General features: G+C 39.1%; 1 protein-coding gene and 1 long non-coding RNA gene across 3 annotated transcripts in view; one reads left to right on the top strand and one right to left on the bottom strand.

The window, feature by feature from the left end:
• The window catches only part of RGS17 (regulator of G protein signaling 17), a 36,398-nt gene extending 25,726 nt beyond the window's left edge, over positions 1 to 10,672 (bottom strand). For both annotated transcript variants that reach the window (XM_015073672.3, XM_053222076.1), the window contains exon 1: positions 10,540 to 10,672. In XM_015073672.3, coding sequence (XP_014929158.1) covers positions 10,540 to 10,658 — 119 coding nt within the window. In that variant the 5' untranslated portion in view covers positions 10,659 to 10,672. The remainder of the gene's footprint in view (positions 1 to 10,539) is intronic.
• The window catches only part of LOC128315470 (uncharacterized), a 93,564-nt gene continuing 87,083 nt past the window's right edge, over positions 10,663 to 17,143 (top strand). The window contains exon 1 of the long non-coding RNA XR_008298257.1: positions 10,663 to 10,708. This is a non-coding gene — a long non-coding RNA (uncharacterized LOC128315470). The remainder of the gene's footprint in view (positions 10,709 to 17,143) is intronic.

The following is a 17,143-nucleotide window of genomic DNA, read 5'->3' as shown; positions in this document are numbered from 1 at the left end:
AAAATGAGAAGTACAGCACTGAATATTTAGATGTTCTTTATATAATATCTCTTCCATTTCAGTTCTCACGTTGATTGAAATCCTATTTTAAGCTCTTCCTTCCACCCACTGTAATTTTTCCTGTAAGCCATAATTAAGTTAGTTGATGCTTCTGTGGGGAAGCAAATAGTCTTGGGTGTGAAAAGGCCAAATGGACCCCTATTTAGTTAGTAGACACTGTTATTAAAATGGCACGCAGTCATCTAAGTCCTTGAAAGCATCAGTTGAGTTGGAGCTCAAGCTTCTGGTTTCAGTTAACTTGTGTGCCTGTCATCCAAAGAAGAGTGAAAGAGTTAGAACTCTAGTAGTTGCTACTCAGAAAGACATCTGATGGCTGAGAGGGTCACTTACAATCCTCCATTCATCCCTTCCCTGGTATGTTCTAGTTACTGTGTGCATGAATATGTATGGGATGAGGTGGGAAGCATGCTTGAGAACAATTATGACTGAAGGCAATAATCCTGATCTGTGGGGAAATTTAGCTCCAGAATAGAATATCCCACTGTCTGGGAATCCTATGGCTGTGTAGTGCACGCTCCAGGAATGCTGAGTTGTACCTGTGCTGGTGAATGTGAGTGACATTTGGGGAAAAAGGACCAGGGATACAGAATGCAGGAACAGGTTCTCTTATATTTGCTGACAGTATGTGAACAGAAGTCGCAAGGCATACAGCGTTCAAATCCTACAAAGTCTGTTAATTTCCTTTCAGCCTGAGACTTGCAAGGGGGACAGAAGTAAAACATATCAATAAAGGATTATTCAGGAGGCCCCTAGAACGTACCGAAACCTAAACTCACTGATTTATGTGTTATTCATTACATCTTACAGATGAAGAAACTGAGGCTCAGACAAGTCACTTGCCAAAGGTTTCACAGTTGTATGTCATGGAACCAGGACCCATCTAGGTCTAATTCCAGCATTGCTCGTTTCTTCCCTACCCCATGTGGTCCCTTGTTAGTAGGCTTTATATGAGGAAGACACGTTAGAATTTGTATGTAATCTTTAAATATGGCAAGACGACATCTGTTTAGAAAAAAACACATGGAATTATCTTTCCACTCTTACAGAATTAGTCGATTAAAATAGCCCTGTACTTTTAAATAATCTATGTTGCTTTATAGAAAAAGTAGCAATGGCAGAAATTTGCTTTCTAGTTAGGAATCCATGCTTCCAGGCATGAAGTGAACATTGATAGTGTACTGACATCTGATACAGAGATATGAATTTCATAGCATTGGAACTTATAATATTTATATAACCCAATTAAGCAGACTATGATACAATAAATTTCATATTCACAAGAAGTGGATTTTATTGTTGTATCTGACAAGGAACAAGTAATTCCTGAATGACATCCTAAAATAGCAGGCATATTTTAATAGGTCTACCATGCCCACACCATGAAAAAGTGAACCAGATCTACAAGAAATAATAAAGGGTTTTAAGGAGAGGAACAAAAATAAAGAGTGAATACTTATTTCAATCAGATGTAACAGCTACCGCATTTTGTGGATAGGGTAGGGGTAGCAAACTTGTAACTGTGTGTTTTGTATTATTGCTCTGGGGAGGCTGGAGGAGAAGTTCTTTAAAAAAATTTTTTTTAACGTTTATTTATTATTATTGAGAGACACAGAGCGTGAGCAGGGGAGGGGTAGAGAGAGGGGGAGAACAGAATCTGAAATAGGCTCCAGGCTCTTTGCTGTCAGCACAGAGCCCGACGCGGGGCTCGAACTCACAGACCGTGAGATCATGACCTGAGCCAAAGTCAGACGCCCAACCGACTGAGCCACTCAGGCGCCCCTGGAGGGGAAATTCTTAAATATTGTCCAGAGAGTTAATAAATTTTGTCTGGATTTGAAAGTGCTGAATTCCCTAATGTTTTAGAAACTGAATAATTGTGCTTTGAGTCAAGAAGGGAATCCCAGCTTCCTTCAAATTGAACCTTCACCTTGAAAGATGAGGGTGCCTCCGGGCCTTTGAAGAGGAGTGTACTCCTTTTCTCCGTCTGCAGCTCTTCTCTCTAAATCCTTCCTCCTCGTGCACCTTCAAGAGAAGCAGGATCCTCACAGAGCTCACGGACCCACTCCCAGCTGGCCAGGTGACAAGATACTCCACGATTCTTATCCCACTGGACCTCCCCAGTGTGCTGTGCATCAGCAACATCGGTCAGTGTCTTGTCTGTGCGATTCGTCTCATGGCTTCTGTGCCAGCTTAGGGCTGTGTGTTTTGTGTCACCCTCAGACAGTCTCTTCTCTGCGCTCTGTGCATGCAGAGTGCCACTGCTTTCTCTTTCAGTGTTGGAACTCCCCGAGGTGTTCCTCCTTAGCTCACGGCTTCATTCCACAGCCAACTCCTGGGGTGCCTTACACAGAGCTGGGCTTGCTCATCACATGCCCTGCCCTAACCACCCTCCTATTCTTGTGTCCTCTCATCTGATGGGGCCCCCATCAATCCAGCCCCTGGAGCAAGTGGAGTTATCTGTCCCTCCTGTTTCTCATCTATTGCAAATTCTTTTTTTTTTTATGTTTATTTATTTTTGAGAGAGAGAGAGAGAGCATGAGCAGTGGAAAGGCAGAGAGAGAGAGGGAGACACAGAATCTGAAGCAGGCTCCAGGCTCTGAGCTGTCAGCACAGAGCTCAACACGGGCCTCGAACTTGTGAATCTTGAGATCATAACTTAGGCTGTAGCTGGACACTTAACGGACTGAGTCAACCAGGTGCCCTCGTCTAGTGTAAATTCTTGGCAGTACATCCAGTGTCTCTTGAATTGGTAAGCTCTCCAGTCCTTTTACTTTATATTATTATTATTATTATTATTATCATTATCATTATTATTATTTCTGAGAGAGACAGAGAGTGCACATGCAAGTGGGGAAGGGGCAGAGGGGAGAGAGAGAATCCCAAGCAGGCTCCACATTCAACAGGGAGCCTGATGTGGGACTCCATCTCACGACCCTGAAATCATGACCTGAGCTGAAATCAAGAATCGGAGGCTGTAAGAGAAAAAGAGAGATGGTGATTCTCTTGAATACAGAGAACAAACTGAGGTTGGCTGCAAGGGTGTCGGGTGGGGGGAAGGGCTAAACTGGTGATGGACATCAAGGAGGGCACTTGTTGGGATGAGCACGGGGCTTATATATAAGGGATGAATCACTAAATTCTACCCCTGAAATCATTATTACACTATATGTTAACTAACTTGGATTTAAATAAAATTAAAAAACAAAAAAGAGTCTGAGGCTTAACCAACAGACCCACCCAGGTGTCCCTTTTTAAAATCATCTCTTTATTTTGGGCTCCCAACATCTCTCACTGAGGCTATTACAAAATCTCCTAATATTCTCCTTGGTTTTTTTGTCTTGTTCTTCCACATATTTCCACTGCCTCCGGAAGGGTATACTTAACACGTGCAATAGACTGCGTCTCCTCCTTACTTAATAAACTTCAATCACGTCTTATATCCAAAAAAGTATCAAGTCCTAACTCCTTAATATGACACTAAAGGCATTTTATTGCTTGTCACTGCCTTTCGCTTCAGCCTTCTGTTTTGTCCTCTTCACTTTAGACCCTAGGAATACTAGAGTATTCGTGCTGTTCCAGAACCCTTACCCCTCTCTACTACCAATTACTACTAGTATGCTACCACTATTACTCCTAACACACACATGCACGTGTGCAAGAGAGAATGAAGGAAAATGGTGCGTAAGAAGAAACGTGATAGAAATCTAATAAGCATTACCTGCCCCACGATTACACAAAGGCCTGAGAGATTATGCCTATAGTTTTTAAAAATAATTTTTGTGATACATTTTCATAAGTCCAAATTCAATCCTGCATTTCACATCCTAGTATTAATTAAACACCTACTATGTATCAAATAACATGCTACAAGCCAATTTATTTTTGGCTGTTTTCAAGTATGAAACAGTATATGTTTACAAAAATGTTCAGTGCCAACTGACTAATGTGAGCTTTTATGAATTCAACTATATACATCCACATAATAAATTTTAAAGTTATTAACCTAAAACAACAACAACAAAACACATGCTAAACAGGAGAATCACTAGTAGGAAAACCAGCAGAATGAGCTGGGGAGTCTACCTGGCCCTCCATGTGTTCAGCTTTGTTCAGGGCGGTGGGAGGCATGGCCATAGGTATTAACAGCACTGACCCAATGCCAAGGTCATCCCAGAAGTCTGCCACATCCTGGCCCATCCACACCCAGATGGCTCTCACCACATCACCACATACAGTGAGTCAGCTGAGATTCAAGAGATTCTCCCCGAGTCTGAACCTAAAACGACTTGAAGTCAACTGGGGTATCTGGGCCAGCGTACCCCACTCATGTCCTCGCAGGGCCCTGTCCCAGAACGCACTCCCAACCTCTGTACCTAGAGTATCTTTTCTCCTGTCAGCCCCTGGGTTTCTTCACCAGAGTGAGGCTTCTCTCTCTCTCATTCTGAGGATACTTGTTTTCTTTGGAACTTCCTTTCCATGTCCCACACACTCTTCTTCTGTAGCCCATTTCCCACAGGGCAAGACGGGGTGTAGGGAGGTGCTGGCATTCCTCTTCTGCATTCTCTGAGGTTTATGCCACCTGACTTTCCCCTTCCTCACCTGTCTGTATCCTCTTAAAAGCTCTGTGATTCCTTACCAGGCTCCTCACACCATAGACTCTCCTTCTTACTTACCCACCCCTTCAGGGAAATCATGCCACAGGTGTCCTCACAGGTGTCCCCAGCACTCAGGAGGACACTTCCTTCGTTCCTCACTGAATCGGCTATCCTTTTAAGCTGGCTCTTGCCTCCTTCTGACTTAATTTAACCTCCTTTCTCCAGCCCTTTTCTGGCTCATTCTTTCTATTCTTCTAAATGAGACTGGGCATAACATTTTCATCTATTATTTTGTCTTATACACATCCATCTTTCCACTGATGATCTAAACACTGCTATGTGATACTCAAAAAATATGCCTTTATAGTAAACACAGAGTCAAAAAGAGTACCAATGGTATGCCTTCAATGGAAAAGGATCGAGGTATTCTAATGCTGGCAGTTTTCCAATACATAGCCTTCTGGTCATATGTCCCACAGACCTGGCGGAGGCAGTTTGAATACCAAGCTTTCTAGAGGGTGACCTTCCAGGTTCAACTGCTTCTTGAGAATTTATTCTCTGTTGATGAAGAGGCAGGGAGAATGTGGCGAAAGCTAAAGAAGTACAACTGTACGGGGCAATAATAGGCATTCAATAAATTGTAAATGAGAGAATTCACAAATGTGTGACATATAGATGGTCCATGGTCCTAATGTCCACTTTTTGGGTTTTTTGTGGCTATGGCCTGGGAAACCTGGGTTCATTTTAGTAGATGTCTTTTGATGGTGCAAGTTTAAGGTTTATGTAAGTCTAGAAACTGTTGAGGAAATTCACTACGCCATGGGGAGATGGAGTTTCAAAACTGTAGAAGTGTTTGTAAGCGATACTTTGGGGACTGGTTACAAGTACTTTGGAAATCCTAGGCACATAACTCAAGCTCCCACGTACCATGAATCAGGTCTGCGAGGGTGACAAGTAAAAGTGTTTATTCACTGGTGCCTCAAATGAAATGATTCACCTTACATGTGTTAGCAGATTTATTTCCAGGGGGTGGTTTCTTTACCATGGAGCAGACATGGATTTTGTTTTTCCTTTTGAAAAATAACCTCTGGCTTTTAAAGCATGCACCGTAGTATTTTCATTGGCAGAGAGCTAACGTGTGACAGCATCAGAGTATAAAACAGGACATTATTTTTGGACCGTTCTGAATTACAGAGACTGTGGTACTAGCTAAAAATGGAGGGAGGGGCAACTGAAAACATGTTTATGAAGTGCTTAACATTTGCTTAGTTGTAGCCCACGGTCTGGGAACTCTGGGAAATCACGTGTCCAAAAGGAAGATGATTTTAGCTTTCACAGGGCTCGCTAATTTCAGTCTGAGGGACAGTTTCTCCTGAGAAGAATGAAGAGTATCTGATGCAGTGGCCCAAATCTTGTAGGCAATACATAGTAGTGCATGAGATTGTGAATTTGATTTTGACAGTAGTGCATGAGATTCTGAATGCGACTTGGAAACTAAAAAGCTTTGGAAATGGTTCATATCAAACCTGGAAATGAAACGTTTGGAAGTGTCACCTTCAAGTGGACGAAACAACAGACTGGATGTTAAATGACTTGAATTTTAGCCTTTCGTTAACTAATGAGCTTTGTGAGAGTAGGCAAGCCTTCAGTTTCCTTAAGTGGAACCTTAGAGACAGCATTATCCAGACAGTTTTTTTTTTTTTTTTAACAGCCGTTTTTTTCTTTCAAACAAAAGCTTATACCTAAGTCTAATACGTAAAAGAGCTAAAGACAGAACCATCCCCTTGGAAACTGCCAAGAGGGGAGCCCAGGGCTGTGGCCAGAAATACTGTGGCCGCCAACTCCCCTGGAGCTATCCCCTTACTTCTACCAAACAACCTGAGAAGTCATTAGGAAACTTTGGAGAGATAAGAGCTAAAGTCTCTTGAGTTCTGATTTTTTATGATTGAACATGGAAATCTGTCCTGCTTGATAGGACACCACCAGGAGCAACAAGGAATTAAAACAGGGATGGATTCACACCTAAAGACTTCTTTGCGGGGCACCTGGGTGGCTCAGTTGGTTAAGTGTCTGACTTCAGCTCAGGTCATGATCTTGCGGTCCGTGAGTTCAAGCCCAGCATCGGGCTCTGTGCTGACAGCTCAGACCCTGGAGCCTGCCTCGGATTCTGTGTCTCCCTCTCTCTCTATCTCTCCCCCACTCACACACTCTGTTTCTCTCTGTCTCTCAAAAATGAATAAATGTTAAAAAAAAAATTAAAGACTTCTTTGGAAAAAACAGTCGAGGTTATTTTACCATAACCTCTGATGTTAGGAGAGGGTTTGTGGGACAATTTGGACATTAGCTTTAAGCTCAAAATACATTTTGAAAGCTCTACCTTTCCATCTCCTTCTTGAGGCACCTTGCTTTCGTGAGCCCACAGCAGGTTGTACTTTGCAATGCACCTTCACAGGTGTTGTCTCCAGTGCACATGTGTGTGAAAGCCCTCACTGCCCCCTACTGTCCTGGAGACAGCAGTTCTGTGGGGGAGGAGCCCATATCTTTCAAAGGTTTCTTTCCCATCAAGAAAAGGGAAGAGAGTAAATGACCTCTGTCTGAATCTTGATATAAATTAAGTTTTCACAGTGGTAGCCTTGAACCTTTAGACAGGAAGTCTTGACAAAACTCTCTCTCCTCCTGGTCAGGAACAACTTAGTCCCATGCATGGAAAGACTTGCAAATTTATATGCTGTTCATTTTATGGCCAAGACTAGACGTCCATGATTCTTTATGTAACACAGCTTACATGCTCTAAACCACATTCCCTTGTTTTCTCCTCTTGCAACGTAAGGCCGTGGGGAGAGAAGGGAAACAGACTGATTTGGGGACAGAAGTGGTTTCTTAAAAGCGACAGAGAACAGATCAGCTTAACAAGTCATTATGAATTAAGTCCCAACTTTTTAGGTTTTGGAAGGAAACTGGAAATATTCATCAATGTTGTACTTGATCTCTGTATCATCCCCCAACATAAAGCACAGTGGTAATTTTATTAAGACAGGAATAAGTTTAAAAATGGGAGAGGAGCTGACACTGACATATGAAAGAGAAATACAAATTTGAGGGAAATACTGTGTTGCTTAAAAAACTCATAATATGTAAGGCTAGGGTGAGGTATTTGTATTTATTACTAGATGCAGAAATTTATTTTCCTAGCATTCTATTTCCTTAAAAGGAGGTAAAACCAGCTACATGACAACTGCTCCTATTTACAAATGACAGTTCCTTCATATTTTGATTTCTAACTTTATTTTGGTCCCTAAATTAACATTTTTTAGTGTTTCTTTCTGTTCTGCTCCTCTGACCTAGCCTGGAAATTTTGAAGAACATTTCTTTCTTTTGTTTTCCACTCTAAGAAGGCTTTAACATTTTCTTTCCTTAAACTCAAAATATAAAAATAATGATATTTTTTAAATGCACATATTAAGGAAATTCTCATTTGCAATGAGATAACATTGTCACAATTAAAACTCATAATTCAAAGCAATTTAACTTTCATTTTTTTCAAGTTGTTTATGTTAGAAATTACCTATCATTTATCACATATGGAAGACTTATAAATTTGTAGACTGTGTGTTTTATGGCTTAGACTGAGGCATCCGTGACTTATTACTCACAAACACAATTCTTGACAATTACACGTTAGTCCAGAACTCATAGAGCCTCACAGAGCGCTCATCCAATGCGCCAAGTGCATGACTTGAAATACACGTCACCTTAGAGGTGTGGAGAGTTAAGGCAGCTTCCAAAAGCTGTTTTGTTCTCCATCCATAGTCTGTGGTCTGTGACAATTTGATGTTCATAAGCTCATATTGAATGTTTTGTTATTCAATGTGCCCTTTAAGAATGAAGAAAAGCAAGTCTCACTAAATATATGTAAGCCAGAGAAAAGCAAATATAACCAAATATGTTTGACAGCAAACAAATATAGCACAACAAAACTTCAGTACTCTTATCTGTTTTGGTGTTTTAATCCTGAAACAATTCAGAAATAAGTTTTATCAGGCAAATAAAATCATATATGATTTCTAGAACACAGCATAGTATAAATAAGAAATATAAGTATAATCGTCAACACTACGTAACAATGTATTTGTGATGTCTTATGCAGAATCTACAATAAAATTCCTTTCCTTTTCCAAGATTATTTTTTATATTATATCCATAAGCTGATCTTTTAAAGACATGTATACATTATTTCAAATATTAGTCTTCCAATATGAAGTGTGCTATAACCCAGCAAGCTAATTCTTAAGCACATACTTATGTATTAGGCACTGTTCTTGGCTTGTATGTGTTTTATTTCATTCAATGTTTACAACAACCTTATGAAGTAGGGATTCTTATTACTGTAATTTGATGTATGAAGAATTTAGGACATTAATAATGTAAGTTGTTGAAGGTCAACAGATAGTGATGATGAGGATAAGATTTGAACCCAGGCAGTCTGACTTCTGAAACACCATATTAAATCACTACCCTTTACTTCATGGATTCAGGCCAGAGCTAGATGATCTCTTTAGGAGTAATAAAGGGAAAAAAAAATATTTTTTAGGAGTAATAAAGGAAAAAAATATATACAATTTTATTGAAATAGCTCCCTCCTCTAGAACTCTATTTCCTCCATCTGAAATAGTTAAGGCTTAAAAATGAAAGGGAAGGAGTCAGATAGGACTTTCCCTAACAAAGAATCATCATCTGCGAAGCAATTTTGATATTTATAAAAACTACTTTAAAACCTTCCAAATTACTGAAATGTCTGATGGTTTTCTGGAAATGAAGTTTAGTAGAGGGGACAGAGCTTTCTCAACACCATGGCTACCAGTGAAGTTTAATACATTTCATCTTCTATTTTGGCCATAATGACTGAATATTATGCCACCATATCATAACAATAACCTCAATGGATGTCAGGAAACTGTAGTAATCATACACAAGAAGATGGTACAAGCATTTGGGCATTTCTTCAGAGTTTTGAAATAAGCAGGGAGATCCAGAAGATCCACTCATAAATTGGATCTTAAGGGACCCCAAAATTTACAGTTCTATGGAAAGTTCCATTAAGTCTAGCATCCCCTGGGGAGTCTCATGTGCTTAAATCTTAGGACTCTGGGTCTTGCTGAGTTTCTTGTTTGAAGGCACTCTGAGAATTTGGAACTGGAGCAGGTGTTTTGAGGTGTCTGAATCATGGAAATTTAGCATTAGACAGGACTCTGGGAATCAGTTTGGCTAACTCTCCATCATTTTGCCAATGAAGAAACCAAAAAGCAGAAATGAAACATTTGTATGAGGTCACAGAACCTGTCAGTGATAAAATCACAAAGGAAAGCAGGTTCTCTGGCTTTTAGTTGACTGACTTAGACTTCATACTCTGTCCTGTATCAGGAGTCTGTAGTTGCGAGTGCCACACTGACTCATGGTTTTGTGGCTCTGTGAATGAATGATCAACACTCTGTGACATACCGTATAACTAAAGCACAACATCGAATATGATGTACAGTACTGCTAGATACTGTCTTAACAGTCTCGCACCTTCTGGAACACTGGAGAACATTCTTTACGGTTAAACAAATACATACCCATAATCTTATTTTTACCCACATCTTTAAGAAGCATGGATGGAAAAAAACAGGATATAAAGTAAGTTTTCATTCTTTACCTTACTATCAACTTAAGTGCAGGTTCTGGGGAAATATTCTATTTCCAGTGATGGTCTCCAGTAATCCCTACTTGTAAAGGAGGAAAAGGAGACAGACTGAGAAGTTTCTATGACACCAAGAATGAACATGTGTATCCATTCCAGTTAGGACCCAGCTCAGGGGAGTGTCATACAGAGAAAGCCACATACCAGGAGCAGCTGCAGCAACAGCACCAGCAAAAGCAACATGTGTTGTTGGGCCTCTGGTTTCCAGGCGCTTGGGACACAGCAGGTGTTCCTTCATTTTGTGACTGCTGTCTTTTTCGCATTTCAGCTGCTTTAGTACCCAACTGGCTGAAAGAAGAGAGAAGACATTAAGGTATGAAATACGTAAGAGAAAGAGAAGTTGCCTATGCTGAAGGGAACATAATTTAATTAGGGGGAGCAGATAAATTAAGGAAAGATAAAAACAGGGCGTCTGGGTGGCTCAGTTGATTAAGCATCTGACTCTTGGTTTCGGCTCAGGTCACATCTCATGGTTTGTGAGTTCGAGCCCCGCATCAGGCTTTGTGCTGGAGCCTGGCATGGAGACAGCTTGAGATTCTCTCTCTCCCTCTCTGTCTCTGCCCGTCCCCTGCTCGTGCTTGCTCTCTCTCTCTCTCTCAAAATAAATGAATAAACTCAAAAAAAAAAAAAAAAAAGAAAAGAAAAGGTAAAAATGAATAAGCTTTAGCAGTCAAAAATTCCCAAGAAAACATTTTTAAGAGAATATCTTAAACACTTTTTGGGACAAACTTCTACCCACTGTTGTCTGCTACACAAAATTATTGTCACAATGTTGCCACATAATCAAAATCAACTGGTAAGGTAAATATGATAAAGTTTGAAAATTTAACTTCTTTTTTTACTAAAGAATGATTTCATCTGCTTCCCTTCCTGAACACCTTTAAATGATTGTGGCAGGTGTACATAACTTGTTTCTCCACTGATGTTTACAGTAAGGTTAACTGAGCTTTCCAAATCAGGTTGCAGGGTTTCTAACTATCTAACATTGTGAGGAAGATCAAGTTTGTTTTTGGTCTTCTCTCAGCTTCTTCTAAAACACTGAATCTGGGGGCGGGCGCCTGGGTGGCTCAGTTGGTCAGGCAGTTAAGCATCCGACTTCAGCTCAGGTCATGATCTCACAGTCAGTGAGTTGGAGCCCTGCATCGGGCTCTCTGCTGTCAATACAGAGCCTGCTTTAGATGCTCTGTCTTCCTCTCTCTCTGACCCTCCCGTGCTTGCGCTGTCTCAAAATAAATAAATAAACTTAAAAAAAAAACAAACAGAACACTGCATCTCCTTTCCTTTTTGATACATCTGACTCACCCTGTGGGGGCCTAATCTTGATAATATTGGCAAAGTGCCTTTTTCTCTGTTAGGAGTCCATGTTGCAAAGGCAACACCACCCTTTCCTCCACCACCTAGATTTGTGTTCAGTCAGTAGAGAACTGTGGAAAGATGAAAAGTCCTCAAATCCAGGGAATTACTTTGGTGGAATGTATATATCATGTCAAATGAGAAAAACATCAGGATACAGGATGCACACTACCTGTGACCTTACAGAGCAGGCCAAATTGCTTGTCACCTATTAATAAGACCAATCCTGACCTAGCACTTTGTTGAGTATAAAAAAATAAAAAAAATAAAGCTTTGTTTTAGTAGAATAGTATCAAATATAGCATGAACTCATAGAAAAAGAAAAGATGCATGATGTTATTCATAATATGCAGTGTATGTAAATCATATACATACAATGTCATGTGTGACTGACAGCAATACTTATTAAAACCATAATGTACTTTATTTTGGCATTGTGAGCTTATGCATTCAAAATTATGTTTTCATGCATTGATTTTTTTTAAATTGGAGAATAAAATACATGTTAAAAATGTTTTTCTATGTTCATGTAAGGGGTGGAGCTAAAAAATTTTCAAGGGTCAATGCTTATGTATTCTTATAGCATTTCCAGTTAAACGGTTAACAGGTATATAATCTACTTCGGTCAGAAGAGAACAAAGTCAGAGGGAAGGAATGAAATATATAAGAAGCAATTAAGTACTGAAATTGATAAACTCTGATGTTGAATTTATTGACTATCTCAAGTAAAAAAAACCCAATGTTTCTCTGTTTAGAATAGTTAAGAACTAAATTTAAGACTATATAAACTAGGGAAATGGAAGGGTTGCTCTTCCCTCTACTAACACTGTTTTTATATGTGTAATAATGTCCCCAAATTGTTCAATCTAAGAGTCCTTTTATAATAATCTCTGGGCCTATCAGCACCTGTGACACAGCGACCACTCCATCCTCTTTGGAATGCTTTCTTCTCTTGCCTTCTTGGGTACCACACTCACCTGTTGGCTTTCTTTTTTTTTCTTTTTTTTTTTTAATTTTTTTTAACGTTTACTTATTATTGAGAGACAGAGACACAGAGTGTAAGCAGGGGAGGGGCAGAAAGAGGGGGAGACACAAAATCTGAAATAGGCTCCAGGCTCTGAGCCGTCAGCACAGAGCCCAACGCGGGGCTCGAACTCACAAACTGTGAGATCATGACCTGAGCCGAAGTCGGTCACCCAACCAACTGAGCGCCCCTCACCTGTTTGCTTTCTATCTTACTAGTCACTTCTCAGTCTATTTTGTTATTTCCTTTTCATCTCCCTCACCTCCAAATTTTGGTTGGCCACAGTATTCGGTCCCTAGAACTCTTCTCTGTCATTTTTTGGGATGAACTTTTACAGGATCTACCTGTTTCCAGTTCAGAATTCTCAAATTTACAAGTCCGTAAAGATGACTTTCCTGAATTCAGGACTCATATATCCAACTACCTACCTGATGTCTCCACTTGGTTTTCTCAGCTTGCCATCTCAGTCACAACATGTTCCAATCTGACGCCTTCCTCCCCCACCAACCTGTTCCTCCCACAATTCTCCCACTTTCAGTAAATGAAAAGATTTATCTTTCTAATTATTCAGACCAAGAGTGGGGGGGGGAACTTGTGGAATCATCCTGGACTCCTCTCTTTCATTCAGACCCCCACATCAGCAGATCAGCAAATGTAAGCACTCTTCACTGTTCCCTTCCACCCACCCCTCTTCTGTTTTTACTACTCCTCATCTTTTCTCTTCCTATTCCAATCCATTCTAGTCTCAACACAGCAGCCAAAGTGAGTCTTTCAAAACCTAAGTAGATGATTTCAGCAAGGGTTCTTCCACCTGAATCCACTCTAAATCTTTCAGTGCTTCCCATTTTACTCAGAGTAAAAGCCAGCATTTTTGCAATCTGGTCCTTCATCACTTCTCTGAGTGAATGTCCTTTTCTCTCCTCCTCACTCACTCTGTTTAACCACAATGGCCTCCTTGCTGCCCCTCAACCATGCCTGGTACAATCCTGTGTCAGGGCCTTTGCATTGGCTGTTCTGCACTCAGTGCTTAACTTCATCCTTACTCATACATTATGTTTTCAGGGGAACTTTCCTTGCTCTTTATTTAAAATTACACCTCCCTTACTCCACCCCCAGCATGACCTATCCACCTTGTTTGTCTAACTAACTAGAAAATAACTTCCAGAAAGGTAGAGATTTTTGTCTGTTTTGTTCGTTGTTGTAACAATGCCTGGCACACAGTAGATAACAGAGAAATGTTTGTTGAGTGGTGAATTTTACAAGCAATTTTATTAGTGACAAGAAAAAGACAACAACTCTATCACATCCAACACTGAAAATTATTCATTTCCTAGCCAATGCAATACAATAAGAAAAAGCAAATAAGGATTGGAAAGGAAACCACAAGTGTTAATATTTACATGTGACATGGTTGTCTACAAAGAAATTCCAAGAGATTCAACAAAGTTATTAGAGATAGTTCAAGAAGAATACCAGGTTAAGCTTCAAAAATCAATATACTTCGATTACACCACCAATAACTAAATATATCAAAGAAAGAAAGGCAACCTGCAAATGAGTTAAAAAATGAAAAAGCAACTGGTAGTATTTTTAACAAAAGTTGTGTAAGAACTTTATGAAAATATTATAAAGCCTTATCAAAAAACATAAAATAAACCTGGATACAGAGATAGGTTATTTTCTCAAGCAGGAAAATGGAATATCTTCAAAATGTTAATTGTCCCAAATTATTCTATAAATTCAATGAATGTAATACAAATTCTAATTTAATCATTCATAGAACTCAACATAGGGACTCTGAAATTTATGTGGAAGAATAAAGAGCTGAAAACAACCAAGCTATTTCTGAAAACAAGAACAAGTGGGGGTATCATATCAGTAATATAAATCAATAATAATTATGACAATATGTCATTAGCATGGGAATACATAAGTAGACCAGGAGAATGGAATGTGTACACAGCTGAGACACAGACTCAGGCATATTTGCAATCGTGGCTTCCATGATTAAAGGATGCTTCCATCACCATTCAGCAAAAAATTCAGTATGTGGTGTTGATACACTTAGATTTACATATGAAAAACAATTTCATTTCTAAGCTAGAGCACACACACACAAATAAACTTCAGATGAATAGGTGTCACACACAAAGATAAAACTATGACAAGAAAATATCAAAAATAGCTTTTATAGTTTTCAGGCCAGAAAAGGATTTCTTAGAAGACCAAGCAAAAAGGAAAACATTATTTTTGATATAGTCTAATTTATCAAAAACCTTTGAAGAAATAAGGATAACATAAGTAGAGTTAAAAATGAGAACCAGACTAGAGGATACAAAGGATTACTGTCTGTAATATGTAAGTAACATGTCACAACTGAAAAATACTAATAACCCAAGAGGAAAATGGGCAAAGGAGATGTGCCGGCAGTTTACAGAAGAGGAAAATATAAAGATCCTGAATTAGATTAACAAATGCTCAAAAGCAGTAATCAGAGAAATTCAAATAAAATTTCAATGATTCCCTAATCAATTTTCCCACAGTTAAAAAGTCACAGGGCACCAATTTTGAGAGAAGATGTGGTAAACAGAAGCTCTCATACAATCATGTTGAAGAATAATATTGGCTACAGAGCTAACAAATTCTAGTCTCACGTGAATACACTGGAGAAACTTTCACACACACATATGAAGGCATTAATTACAGTATTTTTGGTACCTTAAATGGGAAACATTCATTTTCATCTTTTCAGGAGTGAATAAAAATGGCAATCTCCTTATATGATGATCTGTAAAACCACACTTAAAATGAACAACTTAGATCTATATGATTCAACAGGGAGATGGTAAAATAACACTGAATGGAAAAAATAGCTGCAAAATATTAACATATTATTATTATGTATTATTATTAATATAACTATTATTGACATAATATTATTGACATATTATTAGCATATTTATTAATATTAACATAATTTTCATAAGTATAGAAAGCAATACCTTTTGTTTTTTTCTGGGTAACATATATAGTAAAGTAATAAAAGTATGAACTAGATCCATGACTTTGCATGGGAATGTGATTGGAAAAGAAGAGGTTTTTAATTTTATCTGATTATTTATTTTACAAAGATGTGAAGCAATAACAAAATAATATTTGTCTAACTGGAGTATTGTGCAAAAGAGTATTTATTTTATTATCTCTTGCACTTATCTATACTTAACTGTTTTCTTCAGAAACACCCCCCACACATACACACATAAACACAATACATCTTTATACCAGAGGTCCTTACCTACATCTTATCCCAAATTTACATTTAATTTAATTTAATTCTTAATTTTCTCACTGTTAAACATTTAATTTTGGAAAATTCATAGAGAAATGCCATGTTGGATGCAATGTTGTGGTTTAAAACCACTGAAAAGAGGTTCAAATATTATGTTAGATTTGCACAGCCTTTCACTGTCTTCTAAGTCCTTTGGTTCATTAGGAAAAAAAAATCACAGGTGAATGCCTTCTTTGTGCTTTTCTGAGGTAATTGTGTGTGTTGTGTCATAAACATTTTCCTTCCGGCAAAAATAAATTTCCTACTCACTGATTTCTCTTGTGTAAGCACCCGTACTATTTGGAGCAGGTGGCTTCTATTTTTTTCTGACCGGTCTGTATGTGTCCCTGAATACCAGCAGTTCGGTATTTATATTCAGTATTATATCAACTGTGTTCAGAGTCTGAACTTCTCCTGGGCTGCCTGGCATACAGCTATATATAAGAAAAACAGTCTGTTGTCATATTTTGCTACATAGCTGCATTGTTCAAAGAATTACACCACAGAGAAGGGGAAGAAAAACGATCTAGAGACCTACTTAGTGACAGGGCTCTCTCTGGGTGAACAGGCAAATAGTGACCACTCACGTCCTGGAACCCTCTCATCTACTTCCTGTGGGCCCTTCTAAACTGCGGTGCTTAAGAGAATTCCCTGGGGTTTATCTGTACATACAGAAGGGATAATCTGCATAACTGTTACATTTTTCTTTTCTAGAGTTCGCTGATTCTAGTTTTTGGGTTTTTTTTTAATGCTTATATATTTTTGAGAGACAGAGCATGAGCATGAGCAGGGGAGGGGCAGAGAGAGAGGCAGACACAGCATCTGAACCAGTCTCCAGGCTCTGAGCTGTCAGCACAGAGCCGGGACGTGGGGCTTGAACTCAGGAATGGCGAGATCATGACCTGAGCCGAAGTCAGAGGCTGAGCCACCCGGGCCCCCCGGCTGATTCTAGTTTTAAGCAAAACAAATTTTCTTAATAGCATTAAGGAAAAAAGGGAAGAAAAAGTTTTGGACAGGGAGCATAACCAAGGATGAAAACTCTC

The sequence above is a fragment of the Acinonyx jubatus genome, chromosome B2, assembly GCF_027475565.1.
Source record: "Acinonyx jubatus isolate Ajub_Pintada_27869175 chromosome B2, VMU_Ajub_asm_v1.0, whole genome shotgun sequence".
Taxonomy (NCBI): domain Eukaryota; kingdom Metazoa; phylum Chordata; class Mammalia; order Carnivora; family Felidae; genus Acinonyx; species Acinonyx jubatus.
Note: the sequence above shows the minus strand (reverse complement) of the source record. Positions and strands in the feature narration are given on the sequence as shown.